The 23,496-nt window shown below is 39.3% G+C and overlaps 1 protein-coding gene across 5 annotated transcripts in view; it reads left to right on the forward strand.

The window, feature by feature from the left end:
• RALGPS2 (Ral GEF with PH domain and SH3 binding motif 2) overlaps nucleotides 1–23,496 on the forward strand; it is a 233,884-nt gene that overhangs the window by 181,873 nt on the left and 28,515 nt on the right. For 2 of the 5 annotated variants that reach the window (XM_019530901.1, XM_019530903.1), the window contains exons 13-18: nucleotides 695–846; nucleotides 7,168–7,245; nucleotides 11,344–11,398; nucleotides 17,444–17,521; nucleotides 19,125–19,230; nucleotides 22,898–22,990. In XM_019530901.1, the coding sequence (XP_019386446.1) occupies nucleotides 695–846; nucleotides 7,168–7,245; nucleotides 11,344–11,398; nucleotides 17,444–17,521; nucleotides 19,125–19,230; nucleotides 22,898–22,990 (562 nt within the window). The remainder of the gene's footprint in view (nucleotides 1–694; nucleotides 847–7,167; nucleotides 7,246–11,343; nucleotides 11,399–17,443; nucleotides 17,522–19,124; nucleotides 19,231–22,897; nucleotides 22,991–23,496) is intronic. The other 3 variants (XM_019530905.1, XM_019530904.1, XM_019530906.1) reach the window with 3 other exon arrangements.

The raw sequence follows: 23,496 nt of genomic DNA on the forward strand, positions 1-23,496 counted from the left end.
TTTGAGTAAGTTCATCACGGAGCCTGTCCAACTCGGACAGGATTCCTTGGGGCAGGGAGAGCTAAGGAGCAGCCTGGCTGGGGAGTGCACCTTTGTGATGACTTAGCTGCATTTCAGCCAGAGGTTATGTATGCCTGTGCACCCCATAGCGCTGTATTTTTGTACGTCAGTGTCAGGTTTTTTAGGCATCAGTGGAATGCATAGCATATTTGAGCAAATCTTTTAGCTTTCTTTTGAAAATAGACTGTCAGTGTCTCCTTGTTTTCCTTGTCATCTTAAGAAGGAAAACCGTGAATCTTCTGCAGTTCAGCTCTTTGTGAAACCACAGAAGAACTGCATATTTTAAGAATTAGGATAAAAATCTGAAGTTCATCTGTGCAACAGCTAGTCTAACATGATCTCATTTTGGCTTATCACATATAATACATGAAGCTTTTCAATTGTAAGAGCTCTTGTATTGAAATTTAAGTATTCTCACTTTCATTTCCTGTCCTCTCTCCTCTGTTCTCAGGAGTATTGTACCAGTTTTCAATACTAAGGACCCAGACAAATACTACTATATTTTTACTTCATCAGTGAGTCCCCAGTTCTGTCAAGGGGTACCATGCAAAACTACACACTATCTTTCAATACCTTGAAGCACTGGCTATTGAAATTTATTGAGAAAAATCTTTCTGTCCTTATTTATTCCCAGTTTCATACATAAAATGAACACGGCAGAATTTAAAAGTGCAACATTTCCTAACGCAGGACCAAGACACCTATTGGATGACAGTGTCATGGAACCTCATGCCCCATCCAGAGGGCAGGCGGAAAGCTCTACCCTTTCTAGTGGAATTTCAATAGGTGAGAAATCTTTCTAAGAAAGTGTTATAATATATCTTTTAGTACAGTTGACTTGAGGGTGTGTGCCAGCAGAAGTACAAGTAATAGCATTTTAGAATAAATATAAGTATGAAATGGCAGAATAAATAGTATGAACTGAACTAAAAGTTGACAGATTATAGGAAATAATAAGATTATTTTTAAGCTTGTTTTAATAGTATACCAAAACATTGTATCCCATTATCTGCCAAGATGTTTTTCCCCAAGTGAATTCTTTATTTTAATCATGCCAAATTAAAACGTTCTGTCCTGAGTTACAGATCTTTATTGACAATGTGTTAGTAAATTGTCAATTGTAGATTTAAATTCTAGCTCGCAAGTTTCAGAAGTCATGCCATGTCAAGTATTTAAGTCAGTTTATCTGTGGGAATGATCATATAATTTTCAGATATTTCAGAATGCCAAAAATGTGTGTACTACTGAGTTATTTATCCATGGGTGTACCACTTGGCATATTAATATCAGTGTAATTTTCATCAGTTTTGTGCATTGATGCAAGTTACACTGGTGTCCTGAGTGGACAGATGGCCTGCCTCCTGAAGTAGCTGCTCATATAAGGACTATTATAGTACTTCACTGGTATGTGGCAAGGAAGCTGGTGATAGGCTGCTTAACTTCAGCAAAGGGTTTACTTTGGAATGAAATGAGCTAGTGTTGTGGGCCTACGAACAGTACATATGCATGATCCATAAAGACATCATTGCATACCCATTGATTGTGTAGATCTATGAAAAGGGTATTAAAAGTATGGCCCACAGGCCAGATCTGGCCCATGGAGCTGCCATCTGGCTTGCAGGGCTCCTAGAGGAGTCTGGAATTCAGGGGCAGAGAATAGGAGCAGGGTCCAACACAGAAATCAAAAGCATTGGCCACAACCAGTTTCAGGGGCAGTGGAGCAGCAGCTGTGTTAACAGCAACTGGTGCCACTCGCCCTGCTGCCACAGAATCCCATAATCCAAGTTTGGCCCAGGGGCAGGGTGATTTTGATGGGCCTGGCATAAGTATGTCAAACTCTAAGAAAGCTCAAGGAGGATGTAGCATGTATGGTCCCATTTGCATCTTTAGCTCAGATAACTCTGGTGCCTAGTGTTATGAAGGCAGTCAGTCTATTTAGATGCTGCTTACTTTTTATTCCACCCCCAGTCACAGATTAAGGGAATTATAGTTCAGATGGGCCTGTTGCTGCTTGACCAACGTAGAAAAATCCATCCTAATTAGACTAGAATATCTTTAGTAGTAGCAGAACTGACTTAGAAACACAGTGTCAAATGGAAAAAGATTTTTTTTGGGCGTAGAAACGTCAAATAATGCCATTTGTTGCAGACATCCCACTTATTTTGGATTATTTGCTTTTGTTATAATTGGAAGCACTTTTAGTTCAGTAAAAGTTCACTTAACAGTTATCTGTTTATCATCAGTAAATCCAAAAATATGAGGGAGTTTCACATTCCAAGGTTACCAGATTTTAAAAGGGTCAGAGTTTGTTTCTTTTGAAAGAGCTTCCACCTTAGAGGGAGCTAAATGTTGTGGCGGGAATGATGAAAACTACCTTTTAAACCATTAGTCATGTGTTTTTTGTTTTAACATCTTTTTATGAAAAGCTTGGTTTTATTTCAGTGCTCATATTAGGGGAAATTAATACATTAATGATAAGTTTACCTTATATGACTTTTCATGGGGATGAGGTCTTTCTCATACCTCTGCTAAGACCTGTTTTGGAGTTTTATATTATTCAAGTTCCTTTTTCCATGATGCCCCCTTTTGGCTTCTCAAGGTACTCTTTCTCCCCCCACTTTCTTGCCATGCCTTGATGAAATTATTTTTTGCTGTAGAAGGGAGGCTGTCCCAGGGTCCCCAAGTGAGCCCTAGCCGCCTTTGGCCAATGGGTTCCTTCTGTATCCAGCTGGCCTCCAGCCCTGTTCCTCTAGCCCTAATCAAGGCCTCCTTTGTTCCCATCAGTGCCTCTGGGCACTCATCACCTCTGGCAGGGCTCAAAACCTAGTATGTTCCTCAAGCACCCCTGTGGCCACCTTTCCACCCCTTGTATCCGAACCAGTCCTCCAGTTTCAAACTAGAACAAAAGTTCAAGCAACCCCTTTAAACTCAAAGACAGCTCCCTGCCCCCAAGTTGTTATACTACTTCCTACTCTCTGGCTCTCAGCCTTGTGAGCATCTGCTAGAACTTACAGCTCTCACTCCCCACCAGCCTCAGCTGGCAGGAGCTTCTCTTGCTGTTGAGTTTAGGGCTGCACTCCCCTCTGCCACTGGGGCCAGGCTTATATCCCCAGGCTCTTCCTGCTCCCTTAGCCTCCAGAGTAGCTTACTCCAGTGTTCTTGCTGCCTAACTGGGGCTCTGCCCTGTTCTGTTGGTAGGCTGCTAGCTCTGCAATGGGCACTTACTGCCTGTGGGTTCCTGTCTGTCTACTCCCTGCAGTGCAGTCTTCACCCACCTGAGGACATCCCTGTAGCAGCTTCTCCCTTAAAGTAACAGGAGCCCCTAGCTCCCCTGTTGCACCCCCCACAGCTTAAAATGGCATGATTTGAAAAGCAATGCATGTATGCTCAGTACATAGGATCTTTCTTTGTAGTTAGAGAAAAATAAATAATTTGATGTTTTATCTAGATTACTTGTAGTTTATGCCAAAAGAGTAAAAAACAAAGTCTAGTTCCACCCAGAATCTTAGGTTGCTTCTGCATATTGTTTAGAAACATTCCTGTCACAGCCATTTATGTGCCTGATGCATGGAGTACAAGCTATAATAAAACACAAAATGAGAGACATCTAGATCAGTGGTTTTCAACCTGTGGTCTGCAGACCACTGGGGGTCTGCATACTTTTTTCAAACAGGTCCACAAAAGATGACTATACTCAATAAAAAGTATGTGAATAACCACGCTTATAATTCAGAGGCGTTGTTACCTCCATTTGAAATTTCCAAAGGGGTCTCCAAATAAAAAAAAGTGTTGAAAACCACTGTTCTAGATGTTTCCTTTTGCAAGAAAGCTTTCTGATCATTATTCAGTTAAGATTCCAATATCCTGCTTCATAATATGAGATCACTGTTTGGGAGTCTGCAAGAGTATAATATGTAAAGACAATCAGAAGAAAGAAACAAAGCTACTCTATATGTCAGTGGTGCTCAAGGTGTTTGCCTTGTGGGCCAGATAAATGGCATGGGACTGGTCCACAGTCTGGATTGGGCTCTGTGCTGCCCCTGCTTATCAGTATTGGACCCTGGGGCTGCCCTTGCCTGGCCCCACATGCTGAGATTGGGCCCCATGCCACCTTGTATGCCTCTTCTGCTGCACAGGACCACAGCCTTCAGGTTCCCCAGGGATAAGTGGAGAACGCTGTGGGACAGATTGCATGGCACGAGGGGCCAGATCTAGTCCACAGGCTGGGCACTGAGCACCCCCACTATATATTCATTAAAATATGGTGCTAAAATTGACACAGTTAGGATTTAGTGATGTGGCTGTTTTATAAATCAGACCAGACTATGACATGTAATCAGCCAAATTTGTTTCTCTTTGGAACTAATGGAATTTGCAAGCTATAAATTTTACTCAGTGTATGTCTTTGTAAAGTAGCTAACTAAAGTAAAAATAACATATAGTATAGGTAAGTTCTTAGTGGTTGAAATAGTTAAAATATTGTTGGGAGAGCAAGTTGAAACTTCACCTAGAGTAGGTTGGTTCCTTCCCTAATTTTATCAGATTTGTGTCCATTTACATTAACCAAAGATCTGGCCCCAAAGTTAGGTTGCATCTTCATTCCTTCATAATGGATAAATATAAGTAAAATGTGTTGTTCTAAGAAGTGGGTCTCCTATGGCTTGTCTTTTACATTAGAAATTCACATTTTCTATAGGCTCCAGACTTACTATGGTGATTAGAGCACTATAAAAATGGTATAATAGGAACCAAGAGAGTGTGAGTTGAAGACCGAGAGAGGAAAGAATTTTTAATCTGAATATTTTTGAAACTCTGGAGTTGGTTTGTTTATGTTAACACCTGTTTAACTTCAGTCACTAACTTTTGGATAAAGGAAGTCTGTGTTAAAGATTTGGTATCCTCATGCTTTCAGCCAAGGTATTAGAACTCCCAGTAAACAAAACTAAAATGTTTGAAAGGTCCCCCAGTAAAATGCAGGGAAATGCAACTTGATATTACTGATATTTATAACGCATTTAAAATAACAAAAAAAACAAAACCCAACCATTTTCATCCAACCTTTTTATATCACAAAGTAGTAGATAAGGATGTGAACCCAATTTTTCAGAAGCCTGTATAGGTTTCTTGCAATTCCCAGTCCAGTACTTTTGAGCATTATGGAAAACTAGTAAGATGTTTGTTTGTAGATGCATAGTTCCTAAGTATCAAAGCATTTAGGAGTGTAGTTAATTGAAGTGTTAAAACTAGCTACCAGGAGCCATGAAGATTAACCTTTAAGATAATTGGAAAGAAAAAGTATATAGTACCATATAGAAGGATGGTTTAGTAGGGGACAATCCTGCCTTGAGCAGGGGCTGGACTAGATGACCATGTGAGGTCCCTTCCAACCTGACGTTTGTCTGATCCTAAGGAATAATTTAAGGGGATTGTTTTCAAAAAGTATTGAAAGAATAGTTTAATAGTGTAATTAATATTGTTGAAACAAAATTTAGTTAGCTGGCTAACAAATTTAAAGACATTTTTTGATTATCCTTTTTTGTCACCATTATGGATATGGGATTTTTCCCAGTAGTGTATACACAATTCCTTTTGCTCAAAAAAAAAAAAATTAAACTCATGAAGATGAAATGCCGGTGGAGTGGATTAGGCTCATGTGCACCTTTGTTACTTTAAGTAGTACAGATCAGATAAAATTGTAACCATCTGGAAAAGATGGAAATAGGTGGGGAACATATAAACAAAATAAATTTACCTTTTGAATGATTTGTAATGAGTCGTTTAATGTAAAGTGTGATTGGCAGTGCTGGGATGGTTCTTACCAGAAAGCATCTCATAAGAAGAAATAGTTTAATTTTTAAAAAATGTAACTGTACAGAATCAACACTGAAGTTCATCTGAATGATTTATAGATGGTGGATGTCAGATATGACTGATGTCAGATATATGAAGGCCACAAGATTCAGCCCCCCAAATATTGTACTAATTGCACTAAACTTGCTTTAACTAGATTCATGTAATAATAAGGTTTAAAATAGACATTAAACATTGAAGTGCTAAACAACTGATGTCATGGAGAGACTCAAAGAGCACGTAGAACACCGTGGAATTGGCATTGTAAGATGGTGACATAAGTCTTAAAGAAGGAAAATTCTGAGATTAATTTCAAAGGAAACAACATTTAAGATAAATGCTAGCTAGCAGCTCTACTTGAAAGTATGTGAGCATATAGGGTTCAAATAAATTATTCAATAACAAGTATTTTAAAATTTTAAGAGCGCTTGTGATAAGACAAAAATATTTAATTATCTGAATTACTTAACTGAAACACAAGTGTGGTTTTCACTTTGTCTGGTCTGTGACACCTTGGGAGTTCTGCCCATTCATCTTTTAAGTTGATTTACATAGTATGGCTATACGTTCACTTTGGATTAGCTTTTTAAGTTGTCAGTTACAGGAACTGAACTTCATCTGTTCTGATTGCTTTATTTTTCTCATTTGTATCAATGGAGGGCACAGACCATGGGTGAATTGTGACCCCATTGTGCTTGGCATTGTATAAACACATAGTAAAACGCAACTAAATGTTGTGAGGGCATTGTTGTCTTGTTTGGATGCCAGGTGCACCTGGGAGTCATTGAGAATGAACCTGTCAGGCACACCAGTCAGTCATAGGCAAAAGATTCTCCTCCCAGTATTTCCTAGTCCCAATGGAGAAAAAGAGATAGACACCCAGGCTTTTTAGCAGCCTCATTACTCTCTGTATGTTCTGCACTGTACTAGCTTTGATTGAGCATAGAGTTCATTGGCACTTCAGTAGTTTTGGAGTCAATACTAGCATATCTTTTTTCTAACAGGTCCCAAATGATGATAAACCATTTCTACTCATTCCTGTCCTATCCCATCCTGAGAAAAAAGGAGCACAGTTCAGTATGTCTGTACATTTATACAGAGTGCTAAACTCTGACTTAGGTCCTTGCAGGGGTGGTTGAAATCTGTGCATCTGAAACAAATGCAGCATAGATAGTTACAGTCACTCCAGAAGAACTTTACTCTTTAGACTGGTGGATAGATCTGACTCAAGTATGCAGCAGGATACCCTTTTTGCAGGTGCTGCTGATAAAGATCCTTGTTATGGACACCTCCACTCAAAGGTGAGAAGCCCACACAGATCAGCTGAAGGTTCAGGTAAGATATAGCACATACATATTTTGGAGCCCAGGTCAATTGGACTGGCATGGGAAGGTATTCCTACCCTAAGTAGGAGCCTTAATGATTCATATGTTCACTATCACAACTGCAGCAGTTTACTATGTCAGCTAGAAGGAACAAGATCTCTCCGCAATTTTTGTCAGGAAGCTATCCACCTCTGGAAGTGGTGGTGGTTCTATACCTTCATAGTAAATATACTAGCAATACACCTCACCAGTTTCACCTCAGCCCCTACCTGGAAGCTATAAATTGGTCCTTAGGACAGGATGTCTTTTAATTGATGATAGTTTCTGAAGGTGGACCTTTTAAAGTTCAACTATGTTCCCACAGTTTTGGTCCAGAAGAGAAGTGAGTCAGTGCTCCATATCAGATACTTTTCTATTTTCCTGCACTCCTGGCCTGATGTGTGCTTTTCATCCTGTTCTTATTTTACTTGGGGCCTTTAGGAAATGGAAACAAGATCCAGGTCTGGGTTATTGTGATAGCACCCACATGAATCAAGCAATTTTAGTTCTAAGATCTAATGAATGTGTCAAGACAATGGGCCATCAAGTTAGCCAGTTCTGCTTGCTTAATCTTAATGACTCCTTCCTTCACTTGGACCAGTTGTCCATAAACCTAAGCTCCTTGTTGTCTGGATGACTATTCCAGAGAGGGTGTTGTCCTGTGGTGCAGGACATATTGCTTCAAGTAGACCAGTGGGGGGCCAGCCTTTTTGGCAAGTATGCCACAAATTAGTCCCACAGCCCCCCCGAGTGCCATTTTGATCCCTTTCCTTTGCCCAACTGGCTGCTTTGCTTTGTTCCCTGTCCTGTGCCCCTGAAAATCTCCTGTTCTGCTTTCTTCTCCTTGCCCCATGTTTCACTGTTGCATGTTCTCCCCCTGGTCTGCTGTGTGCCCCACACAGAAGCTGTTTGTTCCTTTTGTGGTGCACATACCACAGGGTGGCCACCCTTAAAGTTAAGGGGACCATATGTCCTATTTGGCTGGGACAGTTCTGGATATTAAAGCCCAGTCCCAGCCAGTTGGTAAAAATTGAAGCAAGAATCCCAGAATCGCAGGGGCATGCGCTGTGTTCCACCAGGGAGGTAGAGCAGCATGGTATGCCACCTCCTTGCTGTACCACCCATGCTGCTGCCTGTCAGCCTCTGTCACTGTGTGCGGCATCACTGCTGACTTGGGTGGGGTAAGGGTGTGGCAATGTCCCAGATGTTCCAATTGTCCCTTATTTCCTTGTGGTCAGCCTGCTTAAAGCAGACTAATGAGAGCCAAACAAGAGTGTCTGTCTGTCTGTCTGTCTGTCTGTCTGTCTGTCTGTCTGTCTGTCTGTCTGTCTGTCTGTCTGTCTGTCTGTCTGTCTGTCTGTCTACTAACAGCACTGCAGTATATTCCTTAGGGCCCGACTACATGCTCAAAGTAAAGCTAGACAGAAACCACGTATAGAGTTGTTAACAGCTTTTCAAGTGCTAACTTTGTAGCTGACTCCCTTTATACCTGGATAGACTTTTATATGGCATGATAATTACTTTGCATGTGTGGCTGGTCTAAATGTATTGCATATTAATTGCTTTGCACTTGTGGCTGGTCTTACTTTGCATGTGTGACTAGTCTAAAATCATTGTGCAATTAAATTGCATAATATATGTAACGTGTGGTAGGGGCCTTAGTTTAATCTGAGTATACTTAGCAGTGCTATCTGCTAACCACCCTCCTTTTCTCAGGGGATTATGTCATTCTCTAATATCTTTGGTGTTGAAGTTCCTCAAGGGGTTCATGTACATCTTCCCAGAAGGCTGGGAACACCCACCATCATGGGACATCCTCTGAGAATTGGTTTCTGAGTAGAATCTCTGGATACACACTACATGCTTAATGAAGACTGAGTCCTTGGTGGCCCTCACACCTACTAAAAGTATAAATGAAATACAGGCTTTCAGACTGAACCCACCTTAAATAGTCTTCCATTTAGATTTGATCCATATATATTTCCTTCTCAGGTGGTCTTTGAATTCCACGCCACCTAATCTATTCAGTTGCTGCTTTTCTTCCTGAAACTACTTTCGTCCCTTAGTGAAAAGAGACTCCATGTTTTGCATGTTGTGAGGATGTTGTCTTTTTATTTGGATAGAAATAAGCCATTCAGAAGTACACTTTGACTTTCTGCATGGCATATGCTGTAAAGTTGACGGGACAACAGGTATCTTTACAGAAGCTATATAAGTGATTTTTAGCTTGTATTTAGATCAGAAAGATCCACCTGGACTTGTTAGGGTTTACTTCATTTTTGCTGTGATGCCTTCTGTGGCCTGCCTGGTAAATGTTTTCATGTAGAAATATGCATGCAGTACAGAAGCATGGAGTTCAGCCTATGTTTTCATCTTTTGTTATTCCCTGGCAGAGGCTTCCATATTGGATGTGGATTTCATGCGTTAGACCTGTAATTACCCTATAGATGAATTACCCTTCTAAGACTCGCCCCCCAAGTTAGGCTATTTCCCTGATAAGATTCTAAAATTTACCCAAGAGAATCATTCTCAGGTCTGGGACACTCTTCCTTTTTATACCATAATATAGCATGTAAACAAGAAGCAGCACAGAGACACTGAAATCACAGTGCCGTTTAGAGGAACCAGGGGAATAGGCTGGTGAGAGACTGGGCTAGTGCTGAGCAATAGAAATTGCTTGAAGGTAGGGAGCAAGGTTGGTAGCTGGGGTAGAAAACAGGGCTAGTCTGAAGCATGAAGAGCCAGAAAGGTAGATCAGTAAGAAGAAGCATTGGCTGTGCTGCAGTTGATAAAGAAGGATGGTTCATTGATTAGAGCAGGACTTGTACTATTTTCCTGTGTTGATTCTGGACAGGTCACTTAGCCTATCTGCACTAAAGTTCCCCATTTGTAAAATGAGGATAACAATACTTCCCCACATCATATGGATTCTTTGGAGTTAAATATTTTAAATGTTGTGTAGTGTTTGGACAGTATGGGGAGGGGGGAGGGCATAATATTATCTGTGAGGTTGATTGTCAAATTCAGGATCTCTTAATGTAAACGGAAGCAGTTAAGAGCGAGCACACTGGCAAATTAATAAATACAAATAACTGAAACAAATAATTTTGATGTTATTGTATTATTTTAAAGATTTAAAGTGGTCTGTTTTGAGTTTTGTATATGTGTACTTAGTTTCAGCTGTTAAAACCAAAATATGCATAAGTTATCAAGATCTGAAAAACAGCATGTAGGGCTTTTTAAAAATGAACTACTTCAAATTCCTGAAGTCCTAAGCAGCAACTTTATTCTCTAAAAAGTAAAATCTATATGATAAGAGAAATTGGTGCAAGTTTTATGAGTGCACACGTTTATTTTCAGGCCTGACTGAGGGATTTAATTAAAACTATAATTGCAAATTTGACACTTCCATATATTCATATCTCAGTTGTTAATCTTTATGGCGTCTTTTGACTCCATCCCATATGTGCTGTTTGACAAAATAGTTGCTCTGATGTCTGACCTTGCATCTCATCCTCCTGGAATGTGAATAATCAAAATTTGCAGTACATTTAAACCTTATAACAGCCATGAATGGAATTTAACTTAAAACAATTGTTTCATGTCTTCCAAGTCGTCATTATTCTTTAAGATATTGGAGATTCCTATGAGTGTTTGCCTTTTAATGGGAAGCAGTTTCTCATGGCAGGGCTCCATTACATTCTACAGTATCTAAGTACTTTGCCATTTAAAATGCACATAATTCCCCTTTAATTAGCATTTTACTAGGCATGAAATAGATGGATGAAAATTTGGGAACCCATCCCTCCCTTACTAGTTACCTTCCTTTTTAAATATGTGCTTATTGTGGGTGCCTAGAACCAGCCCTTTTTCAGATCTATGCCTCATATTTTAACCTCAGATTCTTAGAATAAAAATTACTACGGTGAACATTTTATCTGTAACAAGTATTACATGGTTATTTCTCCTAATATTTAGCATAAGAAAATGCCAGTTAGAACAGTTAGACTACAGATGGCATAAAATGAGGAATAAAGTAGTTTCAAAGTATCATCCATTCTGGTTCTAGGTAGCAGTGATGGTTCAGAACTTAGTGAAGAGACTTCATGGCCAGCATTTGAAAGGTAAGAAAACCTGTCACATTTAAACCTATATTTTCAGTTCTCTTCAGATAGTACTAGTTAAACCTATTGCTCAACCCCACAAATGAAATGTCATTTTAGTGATGTTCAAGGCTCCCCTCTGTAATAAACTGGATAATACTCAGTGCTTCTGGGTTACAGTAAATCTCTTGGATCTTGTAAAGCCAAGTGAGGGGCATCACTTTACCGTTATTAGCTGACGACTGCTACCTGGCTTATGGCACAATGTAAAACAAGCTAGACTACCACTAAACTTGTACAATACTCTCAGCATCATGTGCCACCCTCATTTTCTTGTCTTCACATATCTTCAGAGTTCCCATCTCTTGCATTCTTGCTCTGTATCCCCTTACTATTGTCCCCTTGCTTTGAGATTCTCCCATCCCCCCCCTACCCCCAAACTCCTTGTTCTTGCTTTCTTTTCTACATGGGGAAATCAACTATTACTACTTGTTGTATGAATAAAGAGAGGCAGATAGCTACACTGCTCTGAAGTCATGCAGGGCAGGATGGCTTACTTAGAGGTGCCTCTCTGAACAAGTTAGTCTCCGTGGCTGCATGCATACATTCAAATCATCCAGGACAACTCTCTTAGGTTTGTTTTCCTGAGGGGGGGGTGGAAAAACCTGACCTGTCCAAAAGTTCAAACAATAAAGCGATGAGCCTGCATGGTAAATGCTGGGCAGTCAAGGGACCTTACAGCACACAGCCTAGCAGAAATCTTTGCAGACTTTATTTATTTATTTTTAAGTGAATGTAGGCAGGGATCATCAGGGAAGGTGGGGGCGTGGTTTGTGCCATGTACAGAACGGTCCTCCAACCTTCCCTCCCCTATGCTGTATTTGAACTCAACGAAGGCTGGACAGAAAGTATGCTTGTATGCTTCCCTGCATCCAGGTGCTGCATTGTGATTCAGGAAGGGATCAAGCCAGAAATGGAATACACCCCCTAACTGCTTCAGCTCTGGGCATTTCCAGCCCAAAGTGCTCAATGGGCATGTTCTTCTCCTTGTTTGGCTGGGACTGATGCATACTGTTCCTTTCCCTTGGGGAGAGTGGGGAGAACCAGCAAAGCATGCTGGGATTTTGGAGGAGGACTCTGAACCTGCTGCCATACAGACATTGTCTCCTGAGAAATATTCTCTGGAAAGCCTCTTCACTCGGGTTATTCCCAAGTAATTTTTCTCCCCGAGCGGCCACTTTTACACTGGAAGAAAAATTACTAACTTCTGTACCCTCAGGGTTGTACCAGAGCTAGGTACATCCATTCATAAAGCCCAAGGCAGAATCAGTCTAAGTTATGCAGTTTTCTGTAAGCAGTGTAGTTTAGATCAGTAGTGAACAGGACATACGTTTGTCCTTTGGGTGAGAGAGGCAAATCTTAGACTGGGCTCCACCATTGTTAAACCTCTATGTGCTGAGCTTCTCTTTTGTTACAGCTATAGACTGGTTTTTTGAAACATAATAATTTTTTATGAGCAATTGCAGTGAATTGAAGTGTGTTTAGCCCACCACCTGTTTATACACAATCTGCTTTCATATTCACGGAATCCATCAGTCTAGAAACTGACTTGGGTGACCATACCTACCAATATTCATGGTGATAGCTTAGTTGGTAGATACTTTGGCCAAAGTATTTGTTTATGGCTAGGAATTGTAACACAGTCCTTATAGTTGGCTTGTGGTTAGTACAAGTAATTCAAATTGTAGAAGTTTTGCTCTAATATCTCTTCCTATAAGGGCTGTTCAATTCATGGAAGGAGCAAAACAATTGCCCTTAAAACAATTAATTGCATAAGTAGCTAAAACATTCTTTTAAGAGACTGACTGTTCTTGGGCTAACTTGTAGTTGGCACTAGCCTCCAAACTTGTTTTGAAATTTCTACTCCTAGAATAGGCATAAAGTCATATGGATATATAAAGAAAATAAAGCTATAAAGAGGAGAATCTGGAATTTGCATGTAGTCTTTTTTATCTGTGTTGCAGATAAAGTTTTTTTTTTTTTTTTAATTTTTTGTTCTTCCCACTGTACTCCCATGAAATTGGAGAGCGTGGTTGGAAATGATTCTGAGACTGAGATGTGGATCTTGTCTTGAGTAACTCTGTGATTCTGGTTCACTAGGATGGCCAAAGCATTTATTTCAAAGGTTTAGAGATGGTGCTGAATGTTATCACATTGGCATTGTGACACAGTATGCAGCAGGTAGAGGTTAGATGCTGAAATTTCTCTCATTGGCTGTCCTTCTGAATGTTGGTAGGTATGTTTACTTAGAATAGCTTGAATTCAGACTGCTGGATTGCTTATTGGGGGGGGGAACATATAAAAGTAAGAATACGTTTTATTTCCTTAATTTGCTTGAAAAAAATAGATGCAGGTCACAAATACACAACCTTTGATCTCTCAGTTTTTTAAAATAAGTTAGTTTAATTAAAAGTAAGTGGAAAAGCTATCTGTCTAAATTTTTAGAGATACTTCTTAAAAAGTGAAAAAAAAAAAGTCTTTGAATGTGTAAAAAAGTAATCTGGATTGCTTAAGACCAAGACTTACTCGTGTTGGACAATATTTTGGGGGGAAAGAAAATAGGGTCATGATTTGTTTGCAAAGTTTTTCAAGATTCTTATCGCTGGGCATGTCTACACAGGATGCTTTGAAGGCCCATTAGCCTAAATTTAAGGCACATTAGGGCATGTGTCTACACGTACGTGCCCTTAATGCACTTTTAAAATGACAATTTTGAGCTAATTGCGCCTAAATTTGATGCTTGCAAACGCAGGTACCAAATTTCAGCACAAATAGTTAAAGTTCACATGTAGATATGTTAAATCGTGTTTGTTAACTCTGTGTATGGCATGACGCGGAACTAACTTCATTCCCAAATCAGTCCACACACAGTGCTAATGTGTTTTAATGCCTGTGTGTGTAGAAGCCTGCCTAAACCCACTTAATGTGGGTCACCAGAGTCTGGAACACACTCCCAGCAGAGCTGGTGCAGTCACCCTCCTTGGAGGAGTTCAAGATGAGACTGGACAGGCACCTTGCCAAGCTCATCTGAGCCCAATAACTTCCAGCCCATGGCAGGGGACCAGACTTGATGATCTTACAGGTCCCTTCCAGTTCCATGATTCTATGAATGTGCATTAAATTTAGCTGCGCCTAAATGCATGTGTAGACATGCCCACTGATTTATGAAATAATTTGAGTTGTGGAAAAAAAAAGTAAAATGTCTATCTTGTTTAATCTTTTTTTTTATGCTTAGTAAGTGCCTTTTTCAAGACAGCTGTTAGTTTCCAGAATTTTATTTACCTGTTGTATATAGTTCTAGGTCCAAATCGGAGCTTGAGGTTCTCTTAATTGGTTAGGTCTCAATTTTACATAACTTGGTATAGTTAGCCCAACTTTATCTTTTCAGATAATGCAGACTGTACCTGATATCTGTTGTTCTGCTATTAAGAGGAATTGCCTGCCAAGCTGGTGGTTATGTCATTTAATCACCTGCTCTCTTCAGAGTAGACCTACATGTATTTAGTTGTTGGTTGTAAAACCTTTATATGCAACACAATGGCTAGGAAATCCAAGGAGCAGGGGAAATACAATACAGATCTTCAACTACCTTTATTTACTCAAGATTTTTTTGAGCATGTCCCCCTTCCCCTCTCCTCCTTCTTCCCCGCCTCCCCCCCCCCCAATCAGCATGGTGGAGGAAAGCCCCTTGTCTTACATTCATATACAAGGAAACCTCACTAAATACATTGTCAATCATTAAACTGCTGCCAAAAGCAGCATGTGATCATAATGGAAACAAGCTATGAAGTTGATTTAATGCAGTTTGATTTAACACTGAGCATGACTGTAAAACATGGCCCCATACTGATTGATAGGAACCCTTTTTGTGTGGCCCTTCAAAAAAACAAAAAAACAAAAACAGGCATTTACTCCCCCAGAAAAAAACTGGCACTGGGCTGGAGGGTACTGCAATACCAAGCCAGCAGCAGCAGGAGGGTCAGAGCCAGCCCTGACACCCTCCCCTTGGTGCCAGAAATGCTTGATCCTAAAAAGGCTGAGATTGATGGGAACTTACCACAAGAATAAGTTAGTGTAGCCCATTTGGATAAAATCTGTGGTAGTGCCCATTACCCTCAATCCCCCTCATTGCCAACTCCTTTTTTAAGTCAGATGAGCCACTGTATTGTATATGTTTTGACTTCCTCTTCATTCCTACAGCTGAGCTGAGCCTTTCTTTCCCACTTTCAAGAATTCCTGTTTCTTCACCAGCCTTGAATGTCTGGCAAACATCACCAAATGGGGCCCCAAATGGTTCACCCAATAATCCCTTGGTCACCCCCTCTTTGTCTTTCTCATATGATAGGTGTGGACCTACACTTCATTACATGGAGCTGGGCCCGGTTGCCCTGTCTCTCATCTGAATATAAATTTTTGGAGGCTCCCTAGACTTACGATAAGAACACCTAGTTCCAGCCATGACCAGGGGTGTTAATTAACTCATGGATCCTTTGTGGGGGGGTACCTGGAGTGCAAGCACATACTGAGCAGTGCTGAGCTGTGGGGTCACCATGGCTTGAACCTGTTGACTCTGCTGGGGCCCAGACCAATAAACTGTATGGTAAATCATGAGTCTTTTGGCTTTGGAATATGCATATTTTGTACTATATATAAAATAGGTACAAAAATGCTGCTTAAAAGCATGCTTATGGAGTACTTGTGCTAAAACTTCCAGCAGTTTCAAAAAAGATAAACTGCATCAGTCCTGGATGAACTGAGTTTATGGGTTCCTGTAGTGATTTCTGTATATGCAAGCTTCCCTCAGGTATGTTTATTTCAAGGGCAGTGTTTTCATATTTTCCCCTTTTTTCCATACGCTTATGCAGAGCAAGGTCTGATGGTAAGGTGGGTAAAGGTGGAGGTGGGCAAAGAGTCTCCCTCACTCCCCAGAATTACTTTCTTTGCTGTAGCAATGAGAAGGGGATAGATTTAAGGCAGATCGCCAATAATTGGATTCTATACCTGGAGAATTATAACAATGTTATAAATTTTCCATATATAGATTTGATTATCGGGGGTGTCTTATATTCAGGTAATTATGGTAATAAAAAAAATTCCATATTTTTGTTCCCTTCAATGTGGGGCTACAGCCATTCTAACCCCATTATACCTAACATTAAATGAGACACAGTAATCAAAATGTAAGTCTAAAATCCAAGTGGGCAGTAATATTTAAAACGGTTCTAGTTAAAAGCACAGACATGTAACCTTCCTGTATAAAGTTTCTGTTCCAGATAAACTGCAGTATTGTAATGTTAACATGCTTGCTTAGTTTACTTCATTTGTATTTGAGTTTTGAAACTACAGCTTTTTAAGTTATAAATTACTAATGAGATATTGCTTTGCTGATTTTCACCAGATAAGTAAAGGTGTATCCAGTTTGAAGTATCTGTCTTTTATGAATATTGTGTTAAATAGATAATTGTCTCTTAGCAAAGTGCATGTGATTTTTTTCAGTGAAAATTCTTGCCTTCAAAGGTTGATTTGGAAATAAAGGGATGCCATTACAAGAGACTGAATTAGCAAGTTTGTTTTCCTGTAACCAGCAGTTTGCATGTGTGTCTAGTTTTCAATCCAGGGGCCCCATTACCCTTTGTTTCTTGTTGTATCATCTGTAGTTAGAATTGAAAGACAAAAATCTGCGATCTAGTTCCTTCCCATATTTTCATTTTGTCCTATGAGAATTAAAAGCCGCCTTTTTGTTCTCAAAGCCCATTCATTGATGTATCAATAAAAAATACCCCAGTTATAAGCATTGACATCAAAAACATCTGTTTTTAAATAAGAAATAGATTTTGAAATCTACCTCTGCATGTTTAATCTTAATTAAATTCTCCAGTCTACCTTATTGTTGGAGAGGTAGTTATGTAGAACAAGGGAAACTTTATTACACTGTTCTAGGAAATAATTCTGCTTGTGTGGATAAAAGTATATGTAATGCATACAATTTATAATGGAATTCAACAGGAACAGATTATACCATTCTCTCGGTCCGGTGACAAGAGTGGCACGAAATGGCTATCGAGGCCACATGAAGGCCAGCAGGTACAATCGCCCTGCATACAGAGGTCACAAACTTTCCCTCTGGTGTTGGTGACTGGTTTAATAATTAAGTGGCTCTCTTCTGATATGTTTGATCTTTCTCACTTTCATCTCCAAAATAAGAAAGTGCCATTTTTCTTACAACAGAACTTTTTCTGTGATTTAATCTATATCATCATATGGGCTTTGGCTCATTCTGATCTGTATATCCAGTTTCTAGGACATTAAATCTTTACATCAAGCCATAAAGATGCTTTAAGCTATTTAATATAGGAAAATAGAGTAACCATGTAAGCCATGAAGCTGCTTGTCATGCTTGAGACTGCAATCAAGTTATTTTCTTTGCTAACAGCTTTTTATTAAATTTGCCCTTTTTTCCCTCCAAAATTATCAACTTGTTTAACTTGCAAGCCTGGAATTAAACTGGCCCTTTGAGTGCCAAATCATTCTCAATAAAGGAAGTTGCTAAGCTCACGTTAACTTTGTTCTCTGCAGTTAAACTGTAACCTCTGTCTGCAGCAGTGTGGTTTGCTAGTTGTAAAAGAGAAGGCAGTAGGTCAGATTCTATGCAGTAAGTATCAAATATTGTCTGTAATGGAGTTAAATTCACATTCATGTGTCAGTCTCTGAATTTGTCTGCATATCCCTGGCAATCACTAACTACAGTGTAAATGTTTGCCAGATTTTCTGTTTTTTGAATATGCATAAATGGTATGATAAATGAACTGATGGATTCTGGTTTACTTCAACAAGCATTTCAGAAATTTTTGCTTCCTCATCTTGCTTCTAGAAAGCTGATGGATTCAGGAGTTTAATTGTGTAAATGGTTTGACATGCACTGACATGATTCCTGAAGTGAAAATAAAAAAAAAAAAAAGAAATAATTTCTGTTTTTAAAATGGATTTTTGAAAGCCAGTCAGCTGCTCAGTTTTAATAAAGTTAAGTTTCCTTTTCACAGTTCCTAGCATCTGTTTTTGGCCCCTTGCTCATGGGCACTCTTCAGACTCAGAGAGGATTATTAGAACTCCAGCTGCATTAAAAACGCTATCACTTACTGCTGTGGGCCAGCTTTTCTGCTGTTTGCTGCTGCTGCTGTTACTGCTTTCAGATATTACAAATGAATTGTGCATGTTTTTCTAAGCTTGTGTGTGTGCACGCACGTGTTGCAGTTTTACTGTCTCAAAAGATTCTAACAAATAAAAATACCCAGTCTTTGAATTAAGAACTAAGAATGAACTTCTAACAGAAAATTGCAGTAGTATTACAGGTTTGCAGATAATGTAAACATTTTCCCAGTTAATTAACTATAGTTGAATTTTTGCTGTATCTTGAGCTTTGGAAAGTTTGTTTGCATTTTTCTAAATCCTAAACCAGCTGCTGGGCTAATTAGTTTTCTCATCACTTTTGTTTCTGATTGAAAATTCCACAACATTACCTTGTAGGAGCCAACATCCTTTTCCACAATGGAGTCCAATAAATTAAATGCATTCAGCATTTCTGAATTAAAGAACAGATGTTTACATTATGTTTTGAGTAATGATTGGAGAAGTAACTTAAGAAAAAATGTTTGTTTTTTCACACTGTTCTCTCGCATGCTTCTTCTAGTTCTCTAGAATCTGAAGATTTGGCTGTTCATTTGTATCCTGGCGCAGTTACTATTCAAGGTGTTCTCAGGAGGAAGACGTTGTTGAAGGAAGGCAAAAAGCCTACAGTAAGACTATTATATGGCCATTTTCCCTCTTCCTCTGTTTTAAATTTTAAAAAGTGTTCCTGGGCTAAAATTGTGACTTCTTTGTTCACTTTTACCCCAATCTTTACTGAAAGTGGCCTGGTAAAATCAGCCAGACTTGTGCTCAAATAAGAAATGACCGAAGGGCCAAAGTATATGTATATCTGCCACTTACAAGCATGTTTGCTCATAAATGTATATATTCTTGGTATTCATATGTATTGTCTAAATCAGGGTTAGTTATCATCAGGGAAGATGATCTTTCTTGCCCCACCAAACGTATTCCCTTAATCTTAAATATTACCCAGATTTTTCACTTGCACAAAAATGCTTCTAAATGTATGTAATTTACTATAGTCTACTTTTTTTTGTCTGCTGATATCCTCCAGTGAAAAAAGAAAACCATTAAAATGTTGATGCACTGTATTTATTACAGTAAGATCCTGGCAGTTAGTAAAATTAATATTTTTACAATATTTCTGTTTAAAATTAACCTGAGCCTAAAGAAAGAAGAGCTCAGTTTTTTTCACAGCTGCCACAGCTTTAGATCTTTTATGTATGCAGTATTTAACCTTCTGCATTGTTGAGAGATGCCTATAATTAATAGGGGTGTGCGAAGCTTTGGTCACCAATTCAATTCGGAGAAGATTCAGCCTGATTCAGAGGCCAAATGACTGAATCCAAATCTAATCGGGAGACAAAGAAAACCCTCCAAATCAATTCGGAGTCTCTGAATCAATTCAGAAAAGATTCAGAGATTCAAAAGGCAATCTTGCAGGGGAACAGAAACTGAGAAGAGGGAGGGGGAGCGGGGGGGGAAAGACTGACACCTGCAGCTGGCCAGTGACCTCTTCTGGTCACAGCTGGACTGTGATCTTTCCCTGAGTCCCCTTCCAATCTCAGTGCTCTGGGGGTGGCATGTGGAAACAGCATATAAGCCTCTATCTGTAGTCTTTCTGTCCCTTTTGTGAGCTATTTCTGCATGAGCAAAAGAGGGGCAGGTGGCTGGCCCAGAAACAGGCGGGTGGGCAGAGATCTAATTGGTGCCAGGAAGGCCTCCTGTTACAGGCTACCATCCCTGCTGTTTTCATCCAAATCTGCCTTAACACACAAGTGACATGAGTTTTGCTTTCATTGGTTTGAGGTGCAGTTTCCCAGAAACCACTACACCGATCTCCTTGAAACTTGGCAGGCTTCATGCCTTCATGTGCTGCTGTTTTCATCCAAATCTGCCTTAACACACAAGTGACATGAGTTTTGCTTTCATTGGTTTGAGGTGCAGTTTCCCAGAAACCACTACACCGATCTCCTTGAAACTTGGCAGGCTTCATGCCTTCATGTGCTGCTGTTTTCATCCAAATCTGCCCAAAAAAGACAAATTTTTAGATATTTCAGTGATTCTTCATTATAGTCTATGGCTGAATCACCAAATCTCTACTGCCAAATCTTCCAAAGCAGATTTGGTCGAATCGATTTGGGACAGTGGGTTGAATTTCTGAATCGAATCGCTGTCCTGAGTCGGCTGAATCCAAACTGAATACTTCCCTATTTGCACAAGCCTAATAATACTTGGCGAGAGTAAAACTAAACATATTAAGGACTAAATGGTATCCTCAACTAAATTCCTTTTTCTTCCCCTTTTTAAAGAATAGCATTAGCACTGTGCTAATGATGTTTTTATATGTAATTACTATTCTATAGATAACTGTTATGCTCCCTCAAGCCAAGGCAGTTATAAAAGGCTGCACAAAATAAATCGCAGATTAAGACTCCAGTGATGGGCTCTTGTAGCTGTGCAAAACTGTCTTGATGTTAGTACTCACCTTCTCAATGTAATCGCAGGATCTGAGGTCTTAATTATTTTTTGTTTCAAAAAAGTATTTATCTCAATAACGTTTAAATTGGTTTATTTATTCAGAATCTAGTAGACTTGTCCTACCAGACTCTGAATTTTATTCATATTTTTAGATCGAAATATTTTTCTTCTTAATCCCAGTGGATTTTTTTCAGATTTATTCCCCAAACTGGTATTGTGTGTTTGGAATATGACTTTGTTTATTGCTGGTGACCTAGACTGTTAGTAGTACTATTATTCATGGCCAACTGGAGTATAGAAGTTCTAAACATTTGTTTCCATACCCTTCCATGTTGGCCAAATAGCTCCAAGGAGTAAACAAACTCAGTTTCTTGGACAATGTCATTCTCCCCATTTATGGTTAGATCTGTAGTTGATATAAAATGGTACATGCCAGTTTACGCCATCAAAAGTATGCGCCATGTAGATTTTTCTGTAATTTGACAGTTCTTATTTCTTGGGTAGCTCAAGCATAAATACTGTATCTACTCCTGTATCCCTCATTCTTATTAGGAAGCCAAGGCTAACATAATGATAAAAGTCCTTGTTCTAATAAGATATTTATTTATAAATAGTCTTCTCTTTAAGCAGTTGATAATTATATCTTAATGCAAATGGCTTCCTTTTTGTTCTGTGTATTCAGTTTAGATTTTGAAAATGCTTAAATATCTTGGCCTGCTAAATCCACAAGTGTTATCAGGACTGTACGGACCATAATAAAGACATTTAAAGCTACTAGAATTTCCCGTCAGCAAGTAGTGCTGTGAATATGCTTGGCTTACAGTTAGTCTCTTTTTGTTGCTATGTTTTGTGGCAAACTTTGAGAAATAGGTTAAAATAGAATTAAGGTATCATGTAAATGTATACAAATAAAGTGGATACTCACAATACTACATTTTCTTTTATCGGCTTGATTTTTACTTCTACTACAAAGAAAGAAAAACACGTTTGTCCTTTTTATACATTAGAGGTTTATATCTAGTATCAAGAAGTTTCAGTGCTGATGGCCCAACAGTGATGATATTCTCTTACCAGTATTTCTTCCAACAGCAGGAGACTTGGATTTTATTTAAACACTTTAATTTCAAGTGACAATTTGCTAACAATGAGCAGTTTATCAGAACTGCGTGTTTTAAGTCAAAGGAGCATAAGTTGCATTTATGACAATTAAAAAAACATCTTGCATTCACCTGACTTGTGAATTATGGCATGTGAGCAACATTAGAGCTCCAATTTCTTTCTTTGGAGAGGCACAGGTTAAGGTATTGTGCTCAGTTTTCCAGTTGACAGTCAAATAAGCACACCGCTATGTAAAGCATCACCTGATTAAGGTTAACTTTGGATTTTAATATTAACTAATGGGTTTTGGTATGTATCGTGCATATAGTGTGTTTATATAATAGTAATTTCTAAACAAAAACAAATGCTCTAACTCCTTGATGATAGACCCTTTATGGCAAAGGTATAATTATACCTTGTATGTAAACACAAGTGTTGAATTAGAAAAAACTTAATAAAGTCGAAGAAAAAAACATAGGTTGTTTAATGCCTCGATCAATGGTAAAGAGCTGTGTGATGCTTTCCTTATTCGTATTATGTTCCGTAAGCATGTATTCTAATTAAACTAGAAATAGCATCAGTGAAAAAATAGCACTTTTTAGTTGAGGAAAAGTGCTGATATAGTAGTTGTTCTCACAAAGTTTGTTGCATGATGAAGTTAACACGAATGCATTTCTAACTGCTAGGCAGCATGAAATACTTTATTAATCTGTTGCTCTCTTTTTTTTATTCTAGGTAGCATCTTGGACAAAATACTGGGCAGCATTGTGTGGGACCCAGCTTTTTTACTATGCTGCAAAATCTCTGAAGGCTACAGAAAGAAAACATGTATGTAGAATTATGAATCCCCCAACACTGTTTCTCAAAATTCAAAGTAAATACATTTTCCTGATATAAATATCAAGAAAATAGTTCAGGACTGTCCCCTCCAGTCCGCCAATCATCTCATATGGGTACGACTCAATGGAAAAATCATGTACTCTTGGGGTATGTCCAAAGAGCACAGTCATGCGGTATGTGGTGCTGCAAACGTGTTTATATCCAGGGGTAAAAAAAAAAAAAAAAGCAACTATGCACACACTTGGGCAGTATGCGCTGCTAAAAAGCGAAGCCAGGCCACTCGGAACCACACTGTGGCTGCTGGCCTGGCTGCACCTAGCAGGATCACTGTGGCTTCAGTCCCAGGATGCCCCCAGGACCCCAGGTAAGGCCCCTACTGTCCCTGGGGCAACTTGCTGCACTCCAAGTGCACAGGGCAGGCCAGGCAAGCTGCGGGCTGGGCCCATGCTGCACTGGGCTTGGGGTGGGTGGTGCTGGGAGGGGGGCTATGGTGA

Source organism: Crocodylus porosus, unplaced genomic scaffold (assembly GCF_001723895.1).
Source record: "Crocodylus porosus isolate Cpor-Errol unplaced genomic scaffold, CroPor_comp1, whole genome shotgun sequence".
Classification (NCBI taxonomy): Eukaryota; Metazoa; Chordata; order Crocodylia; family Crocodylidae; genus Crocodylus; species Crocodylus porosus.